Below are 20,859 nucleotides of genomic sequence, written 5' to 3'. Positions count from 1 at the left end.
TATTTGCCTATACCAAGGTCATGAATAAACTACATGTAGACTTTATAAAATATTTTTAAATGACAAAATAGTCTAAATTGTAAAAATTTAAATATGCTGAAAAGTACAAAGAAGCTATAAAGTTAATATCCACTTCACCCATTTAGATTTCACATTTTGATATTGTTACTTCAGAATTATCTTTTAGAAGTAGATACATAACAGTATATTTGATACAGCTAAGGTATCACTCCCCTCCCCCAGTTTGCCCCTTCCTTGCCCATAGCTGGCCACCAATATATATACATATATATGTATATATATGTGTGTGTGTGTATTTGGTTGTTTTGCAGCTTGTTTAATTTTACCTAAACAAGTGTAGCCACATAGATCTATTTCATTCATTTTAAACTATATATAATCTGTAATATGAATAGTGCATTCATTCATTCATCTTTCATTTATCTTTCTGTGTAGGTTTTTTTTAATTAAAGTTTATTGGGGTGACAATTGTTAGTAAAGTTACATAGATTTCAGGTGTACAATTCTGTATTACATCATCTATAAATCCCATTGTGTGTTCACTATCCAGAGTCAGTTCTCCTTCCATCACCATATATTTGATCCCCTTTACCCTCATCTCCCACCCCCCTCCCCCCTTACCCTCTGGTAACCACTAAACTATTGCCTGTGTCTGTGAGTTTTTGTTTCTCATTTGTTTGTCTTGTTCTTTTGTTGTTTTTGGTTTATATACCACTTATCAGTGAAATCATAGGGTTCTCTGCTTTTTCTATCTGACTTATTGCACTTAGCATTATAATCTCAAGATCCATCCATGTTGTCACAAATGGTCCTATTTCATTTTTTCTTACCGCCAAATAGTATTCCATGGTGTATATATACCACAACTTCTTTATCCATTCATCTATCAAAGAACACTTTGGTTGTTTCCATGTCTTGGCCACCGTAAATAAAGCTGTAATGAACATTGGAGCACACTTGTCTTTATGGATAAATGTTTTCAAATTTTTTGGGTAGATACCCATAGAGGGATTGCTGGGTCATATGGTAATTCTATTCGTAATTTTTTGAGGAACCTCCACACTGCCTTCATAGCAACTGTACCAGTCTGCATTCCCACCAACTATGTATGAAGGTTCCTTTTTCTCCACAGCCTCTCCAACACTTGTTACTATTTGTCTTGTTGATGATAGCCATTCTGACTGGGGTGAGGTGATAGCTCATTGTGCTTTTGATTTGCATTTCTCTGATTAGTGATGTTGAACATTTTTTCATATGTCTATTTGCCATTTGTATGTCCTCTTTGGAGAAATGTCTCTTCAGGTCCTCTGCCCATTTTTCATTTGGGTGTTTGTTTTTTTGTTGTTGAGTTGCCTGAGTTCCTTGTATATTGTGGATATCAGCCCCTTATCGGAGACACTATTTGCAAAGATCTTCTCCCATTCAGTTGGTTGCCTCTTTATTTTGTCGATGGTTTCTTTTGCTCTGCAGAAGCTTTTAAGTTTGATATAGTCCCATTCGTTTATTTTAGCTTTAACTTCCATTGCCTCTGGAGTCAAATTCATAAAATGCTCTTTGAACCCAAGGTCCATAAGTTTAGTACGTATGTTTTCTTCTATGCAATTTATTGTTTCAAGTCTTATGCTTAAGTCTTTGATCCATTTTGAATTAATTTTGGTACATGGTGATTATAGCAGTCCAGTTTTAGTCTTTTGCACGTGGCGTTCCAATTCTCCCTGCACCATTTATTGAAGAGGCTGTCTTTTCTCCATTGTATGTTTTTAGCTTCTTTGTCAAAAATTATCTGTCCATATTTATGTGGTTTTATTTCTGTGTTCTCAGTTCTATTCCATTGGTCTATGTGTCTGGTTTTCTGCCAATACCATGCTGTTTTGATTATTGTAGCCCTGTAGTACAAGCTAAAGTCAGGGAGTGTTATACCTCCAGTATTGTTCTTTTTTCTTAAGATTGCTTTGGCTATTCAGGGTCTTTTGTGGTTCCAAACAAATCTGATAATTTTTTGTTCTATTTCTTTAAAAAATGCCATTGGGATTTTGATGGGGATTGCATTAAATCTGTATACTGCTTTGGGTAATATGGCCATTTTAACTATGTTGATTTCTTCTAATCCATGAGCATGGAATGTCTTTCCTTATCTTTGTGTCTTCTTCACTTTCTTTTACAAAATGTCTTATAGTTTTCAGCATTTATGTCTTTCACATCCTTGGTTAAGTTTATTCCTACGTATTTTATTCTTTTTGATGCAATTGCAAAAGGAATTGGGTTTTTTTATTTCTTTTTCTGAGATTTCATTGTTAGTAGATAGGAATGCAGTGGACTTTTGTATGTTGATTTTGTAGCCGGCAACTTTACTGTATTCGTTGATTGTTTCTAATAGCTTTTTGGTGGAGTCTTTAGGGTTTTCTATATATAGCATCATGTGATCTGCAAAGAGTGACAGTTTAACTTCGTCATTCCCAATTTGGATGCCTTTTATTTCTTTCTCTTGCCTGATTGCTCTGGGAAGGACTTCCAACACTATGTTGAAAAGCAGAGGTGATAGGGGACAGCCCTGTCGTGTTCCTGAACGTAGAGCAGAGCTTCAGTTTTTCACCATTAATTATGAGATTAGCTGAGGATTTGTCGTATATGGCCTTTATTATGTTGAGGTATTTTCCTTCTATACCTATTTTATTAAGTGTTTTAATCATAAATGGATATTGTATCTTGTCAAATGCTTTTTGTGCATCAATTGATTTAATCATATGATTTTTGTCCTTTATTTTGTTTATGTGATGTATCACATTGATAGATTTGCATATGTTGAACCATCCTTGTGTCTGCAGCTTTTAAATATTCCATTATTTACCATATTTTGCCATGTGTCATGTGCACTTTTTTGCCCAAATTTGTGAGGGAAAAATAGGATGCACATTATACATGGGTAGTACTAATTCCATATCTATATAAATGTTTTTAATTATTTTATTTATGCTTATGATTTAAAGTGTAACTCTAGAAATCAATAACGATATCTGTATGCAAAATAATACCGTGGAATATGATAATTGGTTCTGTTGAACTTAGGACGAACTTGGCAATGCTGAAGAGTTCTTAGCCTTCTATGATGTGTAAATATGGTAAATTTGTTACTGGTACATACAATTTCTTGTACCTTGTATCTGTTCTTGTGTTTTGTAATTATTTGTTACTAAAATTTCTTGTACCATGATACATTAAAAAATAAATGCTAAAAAGAAAAAAATAATAAATAAATGCTAAAATTCCTTTATAATACAAAAAACAAGTACCTAAATGTAAACAAATAAAAGTTTCAATTAAAAAATTAAAACGAAAGATTTTTTTCCCCCTGAAAGTTTGGGCCAAAAACGTGGGTGCTCATTATACACAAGAGCACATTATACACAGCAAAATATGGTATTTGGTTATTTCTTTTGTTTTGGATGCTTTTTTGCTTTTCGTGGGTTTTTTGCCAAATTTTACTAGTATAGATGAAACGGAATATCTTCGGGTATAAATTTTTATTAGAAAATCTTTTTTCCTAGAGAGACAGTGTAGCTTAGTTATTACAAACAGTAGGCTCTGAAGCCCAGTGGCTAGGTTCAAATTCTGGTTTTCTTATTACGTTTGTGACCTTGGGTTTAATTTCTTGAGCCTCAATTTCCTTGTCTATAAGTGGGTATCATTGATACTATTGATAATAATCAATAGTATCATTGATACTAATGATAGTAGCAATAGTATCATTGAAGTAATTCATGTGAAATTTTTATGGAAGTGCCTATGAATGTTAACTGTTATAATTAGATTCTTGCGAGTATGGTTGCTATGACAGAGTGTGGACATTTTTAAGTCTGTTGATATGTATTTCCAGATCTTATATTATGCTTTAATTATAATTATACATTTATCCCAAAGTATGGCAGATAAAGCCTCATTTTATGTATCTCTGAGAAATGAGATCACATAATTAGAGAGACCCCTCTTAGGCATAATTTTATATTGGCTGAGAAAATGGGCAGCTTGATTTCAACTCTTTCTTTTTATATAGGTAGCTATAAAGAGTGCCAGTTTCGGGGAGCAAACTAGATCTGTTATTTGGTTCTTGGTATTGCTGTGGTTGTAGTTATAACAGAGTAACAGAGAGCAGGACTGTTTGACCTAACGATTACCTCTCCTTTTATCCTTTTTCAGGGCAAAGAGCAGGAGCATACATTTGTCTTTAGACTGGATCATCCAAAAGCTTGCAAACATTTATGGAAATGTGCTGTGGAGCATCATGCCTTCTTCCGCCTCCGAGGCCCTGTCCAAAAGAATTCTCAGAGATCAGGATTTATTCGACTAGGATCACGATTTAGATATAGGTTAATGTTAATAGCTGCCTGCTATATTTTGCATCCTTTCGTAGAGGCCAGAAAATTTAGACCAACCTTTTCTTTTATAGATGTGGAAACAAGGGCATTTAGAAATAATGTGTTTGCCGGTGTTTTCCATTGGCCAAAAAAAGAGAAAAAATGGTATTGTTAGTAGTTGTAATTTCCAGAATAGACAGGAAAACATTATAATGGTATAATGGATTTTATATCCCTTTTGACATTTACTTTATGTATCAGTGAGCCCTCAATTTAAATCCTTGTAACGAGTTTTGAGGCGTCTCCATCCAACAGCTGGGTACCATATAGAAAAGGGTATCCTACACTGAGTGCGAAATTAATCTGGATAACATTTCTGGTCCTTTATAGATGTTAAGTTCCATTATTCTTATAGACAACTTGTTTGTTGGTTGTAAGTTAGAAATGTTTTGGTTTTCCTCGGAATAGATTATTGATTGTGAGTTTTAAGCATATATCAGATAATCAGTCAGTATGATTTAAAGAAGGAATTGATAATATCAATAATGTGGCAAGATGAGTGTGTGGGACTCATTAAGAGACCTATCTAAATTAAAAGTAGGGAGGAGACATTTTCTTCAAACGATTTAAATGGAAATCAAGAAGAGTAGCACAATAGTTTTAAGTATTTCTGGAATTAGAAAAAAATAACTGAAAATCATCAGTTAATTCTCACTTTTCATTGACGAGTGTGAATGGGGTGGGGAAGGGAGTTCCTTAAAAACACAGATATTCCAAGATTATTTAATATGTTCTTAGGTGATGTGCATGCTTAAGCAAAAACAACATAATTTGTGTGTTACACGTTTCACACAAGCCTAAAGAGAGAAAGAATGATGTGGTAATGAGAGACATCAACATTATTAGTAGTCGTAGTTCCCTCAGAATGAATGGTTTTTTAAAGAAGAGGCCCAGTTTAGACTTTCTCTCATTTTAGTATGTCTGATTACTGTAGACCTTATATTCTCTTATTCCTGTTAATATGACTTATTTATTTTAGCGGGAAAACTGAGTATCAGACCACAAAAACCAATAAAGCAAGAAGATCAACATCCTTTGAAAGAAGGCCCAGCAAACGATATTCTCGTCGGACTCTACAGATGAAAGGTAAAATGCAACCCTGTTTCAAAGGACTGTTCTTTCTTAACAGTTCATTGTGTGCTGGTATTATTTACTTGAGAGGATGTTGTCTGAATCTTAAGTTTATTCCAGTCAACTAAAGTACTCTTATTTATTGAATTTGGTTCTAGCATAATCAGTTTAATAAAATTCAAGGGGAACACTTGGGCTGTATTGTTGCTCAGATTAGAATTTATGTTAATCCCAATTTAAATACTTTTCTGAGTTTGTGTTCAGTTTTTGTTCATATTCTTTTATTCTTCCAAGCAACATTTTCTCTTCCCTTTTTGACTTTTAGATCTCATTCCCCTTAGGAACTTTAAAAACATTGGTAAATAATGAATAAATTTAAAGTAAAAATTATTTTATATGGTATTATTTTAATTTTTCTGTGAAATAACAGTTTTAAAATTTAATCAATGTATATCATACATAGACATTTTCATATTCATAAATGTTGCTGTTTAAGCTACTTTAAGTAATAAAAAGCATGTTTTACTTTGACAAACTAAAACTTGTATTTGGTTTGCAATCTAAGTTTGTATTAAAATACAGATTGAGTTTTCACTATTCCAATGTCAGAATCATCACCAGCTGTCCCAAAACAACAACTGTGACCTGATGTTTGGCAGAATCAGTTCTTTAGGAAACTGATTTTATATTCATAATTTTTGGTATGGCTATACATTAAATACTACATAGCTATTAATGAAGCCGTTTCAATTTGTGATGTTTTAAAACCCTAAGTTACCTCTTTTCCACTGACAATGTTTTGTTGTCACTCAGCTCACTCTAGAAGGCTTGCTGATGGTTTTGTTTTTAAAGAAGAGAGGCATGCTTACTTTGTTTTATTTCAAAAATGGAAGTAATTATCACTATTGACTTTAATTATGTAAACCCTAGAACACTTTTGTGACATGAAGGTTTTTAAATCTATAGTTGGGAAACATGTCTTACAAAACAGTTAGTGCAGATTTACTTTTATGAATAGTGATGCAGTTTATTACTATGTAAGAGGAAACTAATGGGATATTTTCTTTTTTAATTTCATCAGCAAGTACAGCAAAACCTGAAGAACTCAGGTGGGTAATGTCTTGCAACTTTGACATAGAATGTTTTAGAATTTATGTAGTTGCTGTCATTAATTAAATACTTGTTGAAGATCTATCAAAGTGTTGTCCCTAAGCATTTGTGATATAGCAGGGAACAAATAAATACATACTGCCAATAAAGTTGACACAAAGAAAAATAAAGCACTTTAAAGAAATAAAGAGTGGGATGGGGTTGGATGTGCTATTTGTAATGAGAAGGACATACTTGTACGTTTGTTATTGGCACATGACTATGGATGTAAACATGAATAAATTATGGTCCTTGCCCACAAGGAGCTCAAAAAGGGAAAGTTGATTTGCAGATAAGCAGTTAATTTTATTCGTGGGTAAACCCCACTTGGTCATGGTGTATAATCCTTTTTTATATTACATGTTGCTGGATTTGGTTCAGTAGTATTTTGTTGTGGACATTTGTGTCTATCCATCAGAGATATCGGTCTATATAGTTTTTCTGGTTTTGGTATTAGGGTAATGTTGGTTTCACAGAATGTGCTGGGAAATGTTTCCTTCTATTTTTGGGGGAAGAGTTTGTAAAAAGAAAGGATATGCTTCGTTAAATGTGTGCTAGAATCACTATTAAAGCCATCTTGCCTGGACTTCCTCTTTGTGTGACGTTTTAAAATCCCTAATTCAATCTCTTATTATAGGTCTATTCAGGTTTCATTTTTCATTTTGAGTCAGTTTGGGAGTTTGTGTCTTTCTAGAATTTGTCCAATTCATTTGAGTTACCTAATTTATAGCATATAGTTGTTTATGTTACTCCTTTTTATTTCTGTAGTTTGGTAGTGATGCCCCCTTATTCATTTCTGATTTCAGTAATTTGAGTTTCTCTTCTTTTTTTCCCCCTTGGTCAGTGTAGGTAAAAGTTGGTCAGTTTTGTTGGCCTTTTTTAAGAACCAGCTTGTTTCCTTCCTTCAGTTTTGCTACAGTTTTTACCTCATGTATTTTGGGGCTTTTTTGTTAGGTGCATATATGTTTATAATTGTTGAACTTTTTTATTATGATGTCCCTCTTTTTCTCTAGTAACTTTTGTTTTAAAGTCTATTTTGTCTGATGTAAATATTGCCAATCCAGTTCTCTTCTGGTTGCTTTTCCATGATATATTATTTTCATCAAATTTGTAAGTTTTCAGCCATTATTTCTTCAAATTATCTTTCTTCTCCTTTTTCTCTCCTTCTGTGACTGCCATCATACTTATGTTGCTACATTTAATGATGTCCCCAAGGTTTTCAACTCTCTGTTCATTTATTCCCCTTCTTTTTCTCAGACTAGATAATCTGACTGCACCTATCTATCTTCAAGTCGCTTGTTCTTCCACCTGTTCAAATCTGCTGCTGTGTTTTTCTAGTGAATTTTCATTTCAGGTGTTGTACATTTCAACTCCAGAATTTCTGTTTGATTATTAAATAATTTCTCTCTTTAATGATAATCTGTTATTTGTGGAGACATTGTTCTCATACTTTCCTTTATTTCTTTGTATTTGGTTTCTTTAGTTCCTGAACATAGTTAAAATAGCCAATTTAAAGCCTGCATTGCTGAGAGAGAGTTCCATTTCCTTGGCCGCACCCACTTAGAGTAGAGGTTCCACAACACTAAACTCAGGAGATTCAGGAAAGGGAGCAAATTGTGGTTCAAGTGCCAAACTCAGCTCTGAGAATTAGTAGATTTTCTTGAATAAATGTTTCTCTGTTTGATGTATGCCTTTTGATGATTTTTTTCTTTTTAAATAATTTTCACCAGCTAAATCTTTGTTGCACTGGGGTCCTTAAACCAACATTCTGGAAGTGCTACTTTGGATCACTCAATTAGTTTTAATCGTAGATGCAAGGTCTGACAGTTAAGTTCATGAACTCATCCTAGAAAAAGTGCTACATAGCTCACTACTAAATAGCACTGTGGTCATCTTCTAAGTACTCCTGTTGGGAAGCTATGCACCGACTCCAGCTCCTAATCCACCCTTCAAAGCAATTTTGGAACTCTTTCTGGAATGGCCATCAGAGCTGTGGTTCTATTACCCTTGATGTCCTGAATGTCATAAAAATGTCTTCCTTTCAATATTTCCTTTATCTTTGGGTAAAGAAAAAAAGTCGCTGGGGGCCAGATCAGGTGAGTAGGGAGGGTGTTCCAATACGGTTATTTTTTTGCTGGCTAAAAACTCCCTCACAGACAGTGCCATGTGAGTTGGTGCATTGTTGTGATGCAAGAGCCAAAGATTGTTGGTTAAAAGTTCATGTTGTCAAATGTTTTCATGCAGCCTTTTCGGCACTTCCAAATAGTAAACTTGGTTAACTGTTTGTCCAGTTGATACAAATTCATAATGAATAATCCCTCTGATATCAAAAAAGGTTAGCAATATCATTGCAACAAGTTTGCAAACTTAATTGTCAGACCTTCGTATTACAATATATAGATTCATATAATTCTTCTCAACCATTGATAAACCTCAAAGTATGCTGGAATGCCTGTTAAAGTATCAGATTCAGGACATACAAAGCTGTTCCTTTTTGAATTTGTCTACACTCCTATATATGGCAGATGTATGATTGGAGCTTGTTCAAAAGGAAAAGTTGTTTGTTTTTGTGTACTAAGTGTGGTCAGCCTCACCTTGAGATGTCCTGTTCAGTTTTTTTCACGTTGAAAGCCATTAAAGCCAGGCTGTGATTAGTGATTCACCACAAAAGCACTCTGCTTTTTGAATAAGGATACCCCTGAAGTTTCTTTATTGGTTATTTTATTTTTCTTGGAGTTATATGTAAACTATGCTGTTAAGAAAAATGATGGAGAAATGTTAGAGGTGTTTTGTACTTTTAAAAGTTTCTTTGTTTGTTTAATGGATCATGTCTTGCTTTTCTAAAAAGGAGGCTAAGACAGAATATTAGAGCTTAAAACAGGGGTGTCCAAACTGCCGCCTGCGGTCCAACTGTGGCGCGTGATCCATTGTTAATTGGCCCGCAGCAAATTCCAAAAATATATTTAGTTTACATAAATAAACCAGGTGAGGCAATACGTACTTCACCTCGAGTGAGTGGCCCAGCTGTTTGTGTATTTTACCGCATATGGCCCTTCGTGAAAACCGTTGAAAAAAGTTGGGACACCTCTGGCTTAAAGTAAAGAAGATAACCTGGTGAAGTCAGCAGACATGTAAACAAAGCATTTAGCAATGTGATATACAGTTGAAAAATTAAGGCTTTTATTTCCAAGCGTTGGTCTTCCTTTAAAATATTTTTGAAACACACATTTCTGACCAAAAAGTGAATATGACAATATAGCCTCTTTCCTAGAATTAAAATTGATTTAACTTTAATAACTTTTTTTTCTCTCTTTTTGAGTAATGCTTTTGGCTCTGGAAAATACAACAGAAATGGGATATTTAAGTGATGATACTTTGTTATTTTTTTATTAGAATAAACTTTTAGAAATTAAATGTAGAGGAAGTGGGTACCTAACTGTCTTGAAAGTTATTGAGCACTGCTCGTTATGGTGCTTGAGAGAACCTGAACTTGGACTGGCATGAATGCCCTTTTAATCTTGCCCTTAGAGTCCTTTTTGCATGAATAATTTTGCTCCAGTGAACCATGGAAAACAGTACTGTTTGAAAAAGCACAACTATTTGACCTAAAAAGCTTGTTAACCTTGTATTGTGCCTGTTTGAGTAACAAGTTTTTAAATTGGCTGGTGTCATTCATTCTGCCCGTACCACTTTACCTCCTCCTATACTCCCTTGTGAGTCTTGACTGGTACAAAGTTTCCTAACAGTAGGTGACATTTTACAGGACAGTTCACATTTTTTACAGGTTTAGCAGATAGAATCTTGAAGACAAAAATGAGTGGAGAAGAAGAAATGGTGGAGGAAATGTTGAATAGAAGTTGCATGAAAGCAAAAGGAGTCTGTTATAGGAGGTCGTCCTTTAAAAGGGAACGCTTGAATTAGGTCAACAATGAGAAATTTTCCTTCCTACTTTCATGTTAGCAGAGTTGAAAGAATATGTGTAATTAGGAAAAGACGGTATTTACTACATTTCAAATTGTTTGCAAATAGGGAGCTATGATCCAATTAACATCACTTAGTTAAGCACTTTTTTCTCATTATTATTTACCTTTTATCCATCACCTATTGTAGTTATTCCCAGTTAAGGGAAAAGCTCCAGACAGTAACCCAGGGGATCATAGAATAATGAGTCTAATTTCTGTACCAAGCAGGTTGGGGAGATTTCATTAGTATTTGGGGTTATGGGTTATTTGAGCCAGCCCATAATGCACTCTGGGTAGAACAACATGATTAGTTTAAAAACAAAACAAAACAAAAAACAACTCGTTTATTCTTTACATTTTCCTTGGCAACAGAGCAACATTAACAATAATTTTTTAAAGGTTTTTTTTTTTTTTTTGATCCTTTAGTTTGTCACTGTTCTTTGTGCTTTGCTAGTATTAGTTCATTTAATCCTCTCATGCAAATGAGGAACCTGAAGTTCTGAGAGCAGAGCTAGTGAAGCAGCTTGGATTTGAACCCAGGCAATGGTAGTGCAAGTTCTGGTGACTCAACTTGTAATAGAGATGTGGTTAATTAAAAATAGTGTATAAAATGGTTTCGTGCCTCATTACTCAGCCTTTTAGCAAGACTTCTTCATTTTTTTTTAATTAGTTTCAGCTGTACAAAACAATGTAATAGATATTTACACCCCTCACAAAGTGATGACCCCCTCCCCCAATCTGTTGCCCCTCTGACATCATATACAGCTGTTACAGATCCACTGACTCTATACCCTGTGCTGTACTCCACATCCTGTAATTTAGTAATTATAGTTGATACTCATTATTATTCAGCTTCAGCTTCAGGCGTACAGCGCAGTGGTCAGGCACCTACACCGTCCATGAAGTGGTCTCCCTAATAAGACAAGTGTCCATCTGACACCCTACAAAATCTTTACAGCATTATTGATTACATTCCCCAAACTGTCTTTCATATTCCGGTGGCCATCTTGTGGTTACCAATTGTGCTTTCTAATTCCCTCACCTTCTCCGTCATCCCACTCTCCTCCCATCTAGCAACCAACCCGCAGCTTTTTCTCTATATCTCAGACTGTTTCTGATTAGTTTGCTCATTTATTCTTTTCTTTAGATTCCACATATAAGCGAGATCATGTGGTATTTGTATTTCTCCATCTGACTTACTTCACTTAGCATAATGTTCTCTAGATCCATCCATATCATTGCAAATGGTAAGATTTAATTCTTCTTTATGGCCAAGTAATACTCCATTGTATAAATGTACCATAGATTCTTAATCCAGTTGTCTACTTATGGGCATTTCGGATGTTTCCATGTCTTGGCTATTGTGAATAGTGCTGCAATAAACACAAGAGGTGCATATCTTATTTTTGAATTAGAGTTTTGGATTTCTTTGGATAGATACCCAAGAGTGGAATTTCTGGGTCATAAGGTAGTTCCATTTCCAGTTTTTTGAGATACCTCCATACTGATTTCCATAGTGGCTGCACCAATCTGCAATCCCACCAATAGTGCACAAGGGCTCCCTTTTCTCTACAACCTTGTCATCACTTGTTTGTTGATTTATTGATGATAGCCATTCTGACTGGAGTAAGGTGGTATCTCATTGTGGTTTTTATTTGCATTTCTCTAATGGTTAGTGAGGTTGAGCATTTTTTCATGTCTGTTGGCCATCTGTATGTCCTCTTTAGAAAAATGTCTCTTCATGTCCTTTGTCCATTTTTTAATTTGGTTGTTTGTTTTTTTGGTGTTGAGTTGAATGAGTTTTTTAATTTTGGGTATTAACCTCTTATCAGGTATATCACTGAGGACTTCTTCATTCTTGAGTTCTTTTTTAATTGATTGTCTTTTATCATCAGATAGTTTTTGTTTTGCTTTTACCCCTCAAAGAAAGGCATCTAGATGCTATATGCAGATTTTCTTTGTGTTTGAGAAGCTTTGCCCGTTTCCTTTTACTAGAATGACATCTTGGTTGGGTATAATATTCTTGAGAAAAGTCTGTGCCAGCCTGATAACTGGCAGTGATTGGCTTTTAAATTTTCTTACAGTACCTGAAATATTCTTTCCTTATCCTAGAAGGTCAATAATTTAACAATAAGGGGTTGAATGTATTTAATTCTGTATCTCCTTTTCCTGGAACGTAGTGCTCTCATTAAATCTACATTTCAAGGAACTTTTTAAATAACTGAATATATTTTTAGTTGCCTTAGTTGAATTCTTTACCTCAGGATACTAACTATGCTTATGTGAGAAAGTCTTAGGTCAGCGTGCTCTTATTCCCCCCCTCATTTTATTGTGGTAATATCTTTAGTTCTCATTTCATTGAATATTTGTTCTTTTTCTTTTTTAAGCTGTTGTGAGGTTTGTTTCTATTTATTTTGTGATATTAATATTATAGGCTTAGTTTTTTTAAGTGCTTTTTTTGGGGAGAGGGGAGGTTTTCTTTAAGTGCTTTTTTGGGGAGTGAGTGCAGCCTAAACTAAAATTTTAAAAACATATTTATAAATCATTTGAAGGGGTAGGTATACTGAGAAGTTTCTAACTTTAAGTTTATACTAAGGCTTTTTGAATTATGCTGAGCTATTGCTGACGCTGGAAAATCTTGTGAGGGTAGGAATGTACAAAACAAGTGAGAGGTAAGTTTACGTGGGTATTTGTACTTAATACCTTGAATTTAAGGCATCATTCGTGCTATCTTTATTTTGTCATCTTTGACATATTGTCCCAATGAATAAACAAGATTAATACTGAAGTATGTGTCTAAAGTGCAATTAAAATACAGATTTATGGAAATATCAAATGAGCAGAGTATAGGAAAGCAAGTGTGTGCCTATAAAAACACACATGTTTTTTTGGCATCTTAAATTCTTAGTTTTAGGCAACAGTAATTCTTTTACTGTATTTGAAACAAAATTAATGTCTTTAAAAATAAAGTTACTTTCATTAGTGTATGTATAATCTGACAGTATGAAGCACTACAATTTTGTGTTTTTTAATACATTTTCCCCCCATTACAGTGTTCACAGTAATGTTTCACCTCAGAGTAATGGCTCTCAACAGGTAAGACTTCTTAATATTAAGCGTTTAAAGCACTAAAACACTAGTTAATTATAGCAAAATGTGTTATTAATTGAATTTTCATAATGGTGTAACTTTGGGGAGGTTTGTACATTTTCTTTTTCTTACCTGTAAAGTGGCTCAGTAATGTGAAACTCTGTTATTTTGTTCTCTAAGATGTTGTAAATAGAACAGGTACTCTATAAAGCATTTTCTGTTCCTCTAAATCCTGTAAAACGAGTAAAATACTAATACTCAGTTTATTAGCTCTAAGGTGATACCTATATAACATTCATGCATTTGTTTACATTATATTTATTCACTATGTAGATAGTATTCCATTTTAATGTTCTTTTTACTGGTGAAGAGATATTTTATCTAGGCCAAATGGATGATTTTTATAATTTGTATCCACAGGCTTGGGGTGTGAGATCTCCTGTGCTTGTGACTCCTTCCGTTCCCTCTGGTCCTGTGCTGGTGGAGATAGAGAATCTTCCAAGGAGTCCTGGAACAGACCAGCATGATAGGAAATGGTTTGTTAACTCCTTAAACCAAACTGAAATATTGCTTGCTTAATGATATTCTAAATTCCCAGCCATAATCATAGAGTACTTTAAATATGATTGAAAGCAAATTATTCATATTTGTAAGCTGAAAAGAAGCATATTGTTAAGCAGTTTACTTGGGGTTGGGAAAAATAAAGAATCTCTGGAGTGCAGTTGTCTAAATGAATATCAACTCTCCTTATTTTGGTTAGCATGATCTGGGAGTGGTGGAGGATTCTCTGTTTAAAGTAAAGACTTCAATGTTAATAGAACCTTTTCCCAGATCCATAAGGAATATATGTTTGTTACATGTTATTCCACACAACATGATAGTACTGCTTTGGGTGTATTTTCTTCATTAAAGACTGAATATAATGCCATAAAGGAAACATGATAATAGTCCAATAAAACAAAGCATGAAATACTCCGCTTTGGAGGATGGAGAGAGAATTTGACGGCAGGGAAGATATTTCATTTGTTTAGATTTCCAGATGTTTTTATTTATTTATATTAATAGTATATACAAATATGGATACTTTGTGGCTATTTGGGTAATCAGTGGGGTTCATTCTTTCCCAAATGTATGTGCCTTGGGGGGGGGGGCTCCTTAGGAATTATTTGATTGAGCAGTCATGTTGGTTTCATCATCTGTTCAAGTTTTGTGTCTATTTATGAAATGAACTTTAATAATTCATAGGATTTTTCTCTTTCTCTTGCTCTTAGTTTGTTTACTACATGAAATCTAATGCGTTTCTGTGGTGATCTCAAGGTTTTGGTCAGCTTTCTGTACAACCAGTTCTTCCTTCATGGTGGTGGGGCAACAGTGGTTGGTGATCATTTTCAGTCTTTGCTATGTAATTGTATTTCACTGTTACTTTGGCTTTAACTAACTGCAAAGTGCTTTGCTCTTGATGGTTGGGTATTTTTTTTTTTTGCGTCAGTTCCAAATAACTTGATTAGTTTCTAAGATTGAGGGGATTTCTCTCTCCCACCCCCATGTTGTCCTTTTTTATCCCTTTCTACTTGAGAGTGTGGTGGGGGTACTTCCTGTGTATTGTGTGTGTAGTCACACGCTTAAAAGTCTGAAGAGTGAGGCTCCTAAATGTCAAATTTTAGTCTTTATTTTTTTAAAGCCATTCAAAAGGATTTCTTCAGTTTCTTAACTGAAAACACAGCTCCAGTAAGCAGCTGTTTTATCTCCTTGATGTTACCAAAGTCCATTGGCAAGGAAACGTAATACTGAGACTTCAGCTATAAAAGAACTCCTTTAATACATGCTTACCTTTTATATTAATATGGACTGCATCTGTTTTGTTTGCATTCTGTATTATGACACTAAGTCTTTATTGAGTTTTCCAACTTTTATGGACACATAATCACATTTGTTTGATTTGATTTGTTAGGCACCACTCAGTTCCCTTGATGCAGCCTTTAGAAAGAGGGAACATTGAATCTGAGAGTATTGACTGCCAAGAAAAATGAAAAATTTGGAGCTGTGTGTCCTTTCTTTATGTAATTGTGCTGAGACCTCCTTTGCAGAAATGGAGTAAAATGGTCATCCTTAGACCTTAATGAGCCTCAGTGTATGTCAACAGTGGCATGGAACTGAATATAGAACCGGCTGGCATGACCTGGAGCTGATGGATTCCCTTGCCTTAATTCAAAATGCATTCTGCATTTCATTCTTTGTTTCTGCATGCTTTGATTCTTATTACTTTTAAATGAATATAAAAGAGTCCTCCTTTAGAAAGTGATACGTTAATAAAATTTGGACATGCTCCCTAGGTTTGAACAATTGGGCAGAATAATGGACTATTCTATTTCTGGCCGATAACTTAACCAGTTTAATCTAAACCTACTCCATATTCAGTTCTTTAGATTTTTCTTCCTAGTGTCTTCTAAATGGCACCATTATTTCAGTGAGTAATTTAATGTATCAGAAACTTAGAATTATCCACTGAGTATCACCTTTGGGGGAACAATTCATTTTAAATTCTTAAACCATTTATAAAAACGACAAAAACAAAACTGAACAATATTTGCAAAATCTTGCATAAATAGAGGAGAACATAAACCTCATTTAATTTCTTAAATTTTTAGAGATCCTTACCTATAGTGAGGGTCATGAATTTTATGGGTTAGATTTGATGAACAAATTTTAATTTTAATTGAAGGAAAGATGATTTTATTGTAACAAAGGCTTCAAGTTTGTTTTGAGAAATCCTTTTAGTTAGTTCTTGTCAGTTTTCCTAAGGACAAGTGGTGAAGATTTATGTTTTGTTTGAGTTATTAAAATACTGTATTTAAGTATCCTTAGACATCTTTTGTAATTAGGGTGATTTTTTTTTTCTGTGTCGTTATCTTAAATGTGTTCTGCCCTTTTGCCATGTCACAAAACCTTGATTTTTCTGAAGATTGGCAAATATTTTCTTTCTACTGGAGGACTCTCATCATTTCTAGCCAGGAATTGCTTGTATGCATGTTTTACTCATAGTTCTAGGCCTATTCTATAGCACTGTGTGAATGGTACCTAACATGCTTACTACTGTTTCTTTGAGGGGACTTAAAATTCTCATTACATTATCTGTACCTGTTGAATTTCATTCTGAGGGCCTGTAACTTTGATAATAGACAGAACAGAATGCTCATTCTGAGTTTCGTTTCCTGGGTTTCAATTTTGTGAAATCACTTAATTTGGGGACTAACATTCACAATTGCCCTTTTCTATGTGTATCTTTGTCCTTACATAGAATTGTCCCATCTGATATTTAAATTAAGTCTATAAATGTTTTTTCTTCTTATTAGAACCTCAAACAACATTTCTGCCTTGATTTTGGTAGCAACATCAGGTACAGATACAGAGTGTCTTGTTCTCTGTGAAGTTTCCTCTTTATTTAAATTCACTTAACTGACTCTGATTACTTATTCGTATTTCCATATTGACATTTTCCACTATAAGCACCTTTGTGGATTTGTTATTCCTGGATGTGACTGCATGGAGCGGGTGTTGGCAATTACTCATAGTGGGGTGCATGCTGTCACAGCGCATTTCTCCTTTGTTACCTCTTACGCCGCCATTCACTCCTCTTCCTAGTGACTAACTGTGCTCCCCTCCCACTCCCCAACCATCCAGGCTCTCTGCTGCCAGTGACTGCTGTCAACGTGGTGGAAGCCAGTGGGACACAAGAGCCTTGTCCCCACCCCAGCCTGCACGTAGAAACTACACTGACTTTGTCCATGAGCACAGTGTGAAGAATGCAGGCGTCTATCATGATGTCCCTTTTCCTGGCCACGCAGCCATGACTGATCTATGAGTGTTACGTCTCGTAGGCGTTGGGACTCTGTCATGCAAGTGATGGCATACAAGTTAATGGTGTACATTCTCTAGTGTTCCTAGAGGAGTGGGCACATCAGGAGAATTGGGGAGAAGTTATTTTATACTGAGTCACTGGTCGTGTAGTGTAGTTTGTAATTGAATTCTTCTGTGAAAGGGGAAAGGATCTGAAGCAGCTATATGCCATCAGTGATAATCACAAATATGTTTATGTTCAGAGGGGATGTATATCATTGTAAATTCGGAAAGGTTTTCCTTGATTTTAACTTACCACTCATGTCTCAGGAGAAGGTTTGTACTTGGGAATAAGCTGCCCATTTTCACCCCACCACATGCTATCCAAATGAGGTTACAAGAATCAGTGACACTAAAACACACTCAGAAGGAAGCATGTCCAGGCACGAGGTGTCAGTCTTTAGTGATATTTTTAGTTAAAACTGCTCTTAATAACACTATTTTTAATACTTCTGATGTGACCTATGCCTTAATTTCTGTTAAGTGCCTAAGATTCTATAATTTTAACTAATACGATTTTTAATTAGAAACTTCTGATTTTTAATAAACACAAATGTTTTAATTTACCAAAAGGTCTAGAAGTCACATTAATTATGTGATTCATGTAGAGAGATAAATCCGAATGGTTACTTTTGTGTGGTTAACTTGGTTAACCAACGGTTAACTGAATAGTTTTCATTGCTGCTGAATGGTTGCACAAAATGAAAAATGTATTTACATTTGTTCGCTCACTGTTCTCTTTCATCTCATGCATCTGATAGCTTTCCAAGCTTTGCAACAGCCTCATAATCTGGCCTGGTACAACCTTTAAAATAAACTTCTGAAGCCAAAACTATATCACATTAAAATGGATTGGATATATTATTGTTTTTGATCCTTTATGAACTTCAAAATGTAATTATCCAAGCTCTTTGGTTCAATTTGTGGAGGCAGATTAGCTGGAAAATGTACATTTCTAATATCATGGGAACTGATGTAAGGGAAGCAATTCTTTTGTCTATTTACATTTTTTTTTAAAACTTTAAGAAAATTCCCAAACTTTTAAACTATGTATATAGTAATTTGAAAATATTTTATAGTCTGAGAGTTTATAACACTTTAAGATAATGAAGCTTCATTATAAACAACCTAACTTGTTCACCATCCTGCTCACCTCAAAGGTCAGTTTTATCCTTCTCTGATAAACAAAGGTAAAGGCTTCAGAGGGCTTTATTATTGGACTCTTGGTTGCAAATATAATAAAAGTTGTCAATAGAAGACATAAGTAAGCAGAACTGAATCATATTTAGGGAATGAAATTTATAGGCAGCTTTCAATTTGTGAGTCTATCACACAATCATAGATAAGGCGTGGATGCTCAAAGTATTCTTTAGTGAATGTTGTAAATGTGAATAAATGCGGATCTTAAATAGCCCAGCTCCCTGCCTCTGGAGGTCTGTCATCATTTAGTGAACTTAAAAATGGCCACTAATTTACGTGCATCATTGTTGTCTTAGACTTGACATAGGTCACATAATTGTCCAGTATTGTTGATGGTGATTGATTTCTTAAAGGAATTTGATTCATAACATTTTAAACACAGAAACGTTGGTTTGTGCTATTACTGGGTGTGAATATGATTAAGAACCTACCATTTCTATAATAGAGACCAAAGAGGCATAATAGTAACAAAGCTTTACTGTTCTTTTAGAAAGTCCCAAAGTTTGACTTTTCTCACTTTAAAATTAATCCTGAAATCTGAGGGTCAGCCTCATATGTATTTTAACAGAATCTTAACTTTGAGAAAAACAGAAGGATTATAATTGAAGAGTAAGATCTTCAGTTTATATTGAAAGTGGTCATTTCTGTACTTACAATTTGAGTTAATCAATACTGTTACATTTAAAAATGTATTGAAAAATCACATCATGGTTTTTCTTTCTTGGAAACTTTATTGTGTATTAAATAGTTCATCTGTAAATTCCTGATGAGAGAAACTGGGTTGGAGGAGTGATGGGGGAAGAGAAGGCAGCAAAGAGGGTAAGGGAAGTAAATGGCTAAGACTGGATGGTAGTAAAATCAAATAGTCTATTTTATAGAAGTTCCCATATGGTCCAGGATTTCCTATCAAATATGTGAATGTTTGTTCTTGCTGTTGATGTTTTCAAGATAGATATATGTTTCCAGAGCTATGAGGATTTGCAGATAACTCAACCTAAATTAAATAGTCATCAGCCTATTTATACTATGCATTTAATCGTGCTTAAAAGGTGAGTGATCGTACATCCTAGATTGGGGAACTAATATCTGCCAGAGGCACCTTACTTTGTCACTATCCTTTTGATCAGAGGGTGCCATCACCACAGAACTTCAAGATCATATGATTCAACTTCCGTGCCTTGACTAATTTTATTGACCATAATTAATTTTCATGTCTTAAATTAGGTTGGTTATATTTCAACCTAATGGTTTATAGAGATGGAAACTTACAGAAACACAGCTAAGCTAGTGACCTTCACACTTTTACACATGAAAATAAATGAGTTTTTGCTATCATTTCTTTTGATAGCAAAAACTCTTCAGAGGTGTTTATCTCTGTGTATGGTATAACCTTTCTGATCTTGATAGGGTAAATCATACACTTTAAAATGAATTTACAGAGAAAAAACAAACTTTATTTGTCCTACAATGTATATAATATGACTAATTTAAAAAAGCAGCTAATATACAAACATTCAAATATTGTAATATCACCGGTATAATTGAAATCCTCTTTTTTGGGGGGAGGGGACTTTTTTTTTTTTTGGTTGTGAAATGCTTTTTATTGTAGTAAATGTTAAAAAAGGAAGAAAGCCATTTCTATGTATACACATCCCCAACCCCTAAATAAACAAAAACCCCAGAATGATCCTTAGGCATAATGAGTTAAACACAAATTCTGACTGTGTAATGACAGTGGAGATTTCCCCCAACATTTAGAAAAGCTGTTATTTAACGCAGAAGAAAAAATATACCATGGCATCAAATGTTCCTTTCTGATAAAGGAAGCAACTACAGAAAGCTTCTGTTCAAAGTAACCAGTGCTATATAGATGCAAAACGACCCCCCCCCACGAGTCCCCCAATACTACTTCAAAACAAACGTATCAAACTTGATTTTCATTAGAATGTTATTTCTTCACGCTAATAAATCAAAAAAACCAAGACTGAAATTTTATATATATATATATATATATATATATATATATATATATATATATATATATATATATATAAAGC

At 34.3% G+C, this 20,859-nt stretch overlaps 1 protein-coding gene across 8 annotated transcripts in view; it reads left to right on the top strand.

Annotated features, from left to right (window-relative positions):
* EPB41L5 (erythrocyte membrane protein band 4.1 like 5) overlaps window positions 1–20,859 on the top strand; it is a 132,132-nt gene that overhangs the window by 49,496 nt on the left and 61,777 nt on the right. For 5 of the 8 annotated variants that reach the window (XR_013993545.1, XR_013993546.1, XM_081052013.1 and 2 more), the window contains 5 exons: window positions 4,216–4,385; window positions 5,413–5,519; window positions 6,586–6,613; window positions 13,669–13,711; window positions 14,126–14,241. Coding sequence is in view for 6 of the 8 variants with exons in the window: in XM_081052013.1 (XP_080908139.1) it covers window positions 4,216–4,385; window positions 5,413–5,519; window positions 6,586–6,613; window positions 13,669–13,711; window positions 14,126–14,241 (464 nt within the window). In the remaining 2 variants the exon portion in view is untranslated. Of the gene's footprint in view, window positions 1–4,215; window positions 4,386–5,412; window positions 5,520–6,585; window positions 6,614–13,668; window positions 13,712–14,125; window positions 14,242–17,386; window positions 20,774–20,859 lie in introns of those variants that run through there. The other 3 variants (XM_081052016.1, XM_081052018.1, XM_081052017.1) reach the window with 1 other exon arrangement.

Source organism: Rhinolophus hipposideros, assembly GCF_964194185.1.
Source record: "Rhinolophus hipposideros genome assembly, chromosome: 6".
Classification (NCBI taxonomy): domain Eukaryota; kingdom Metazoa; phylum Chordata; class Mammalia; order Chiroptera; family Rhinolophidae; genus Rhinolophus; species Rhinolophus hipposideros.
The sequence above is the reverse complement of the archived record's forward strand: the minus strand, read 5'-3'. Positions and strand labels throughout refer to the sequence as shown.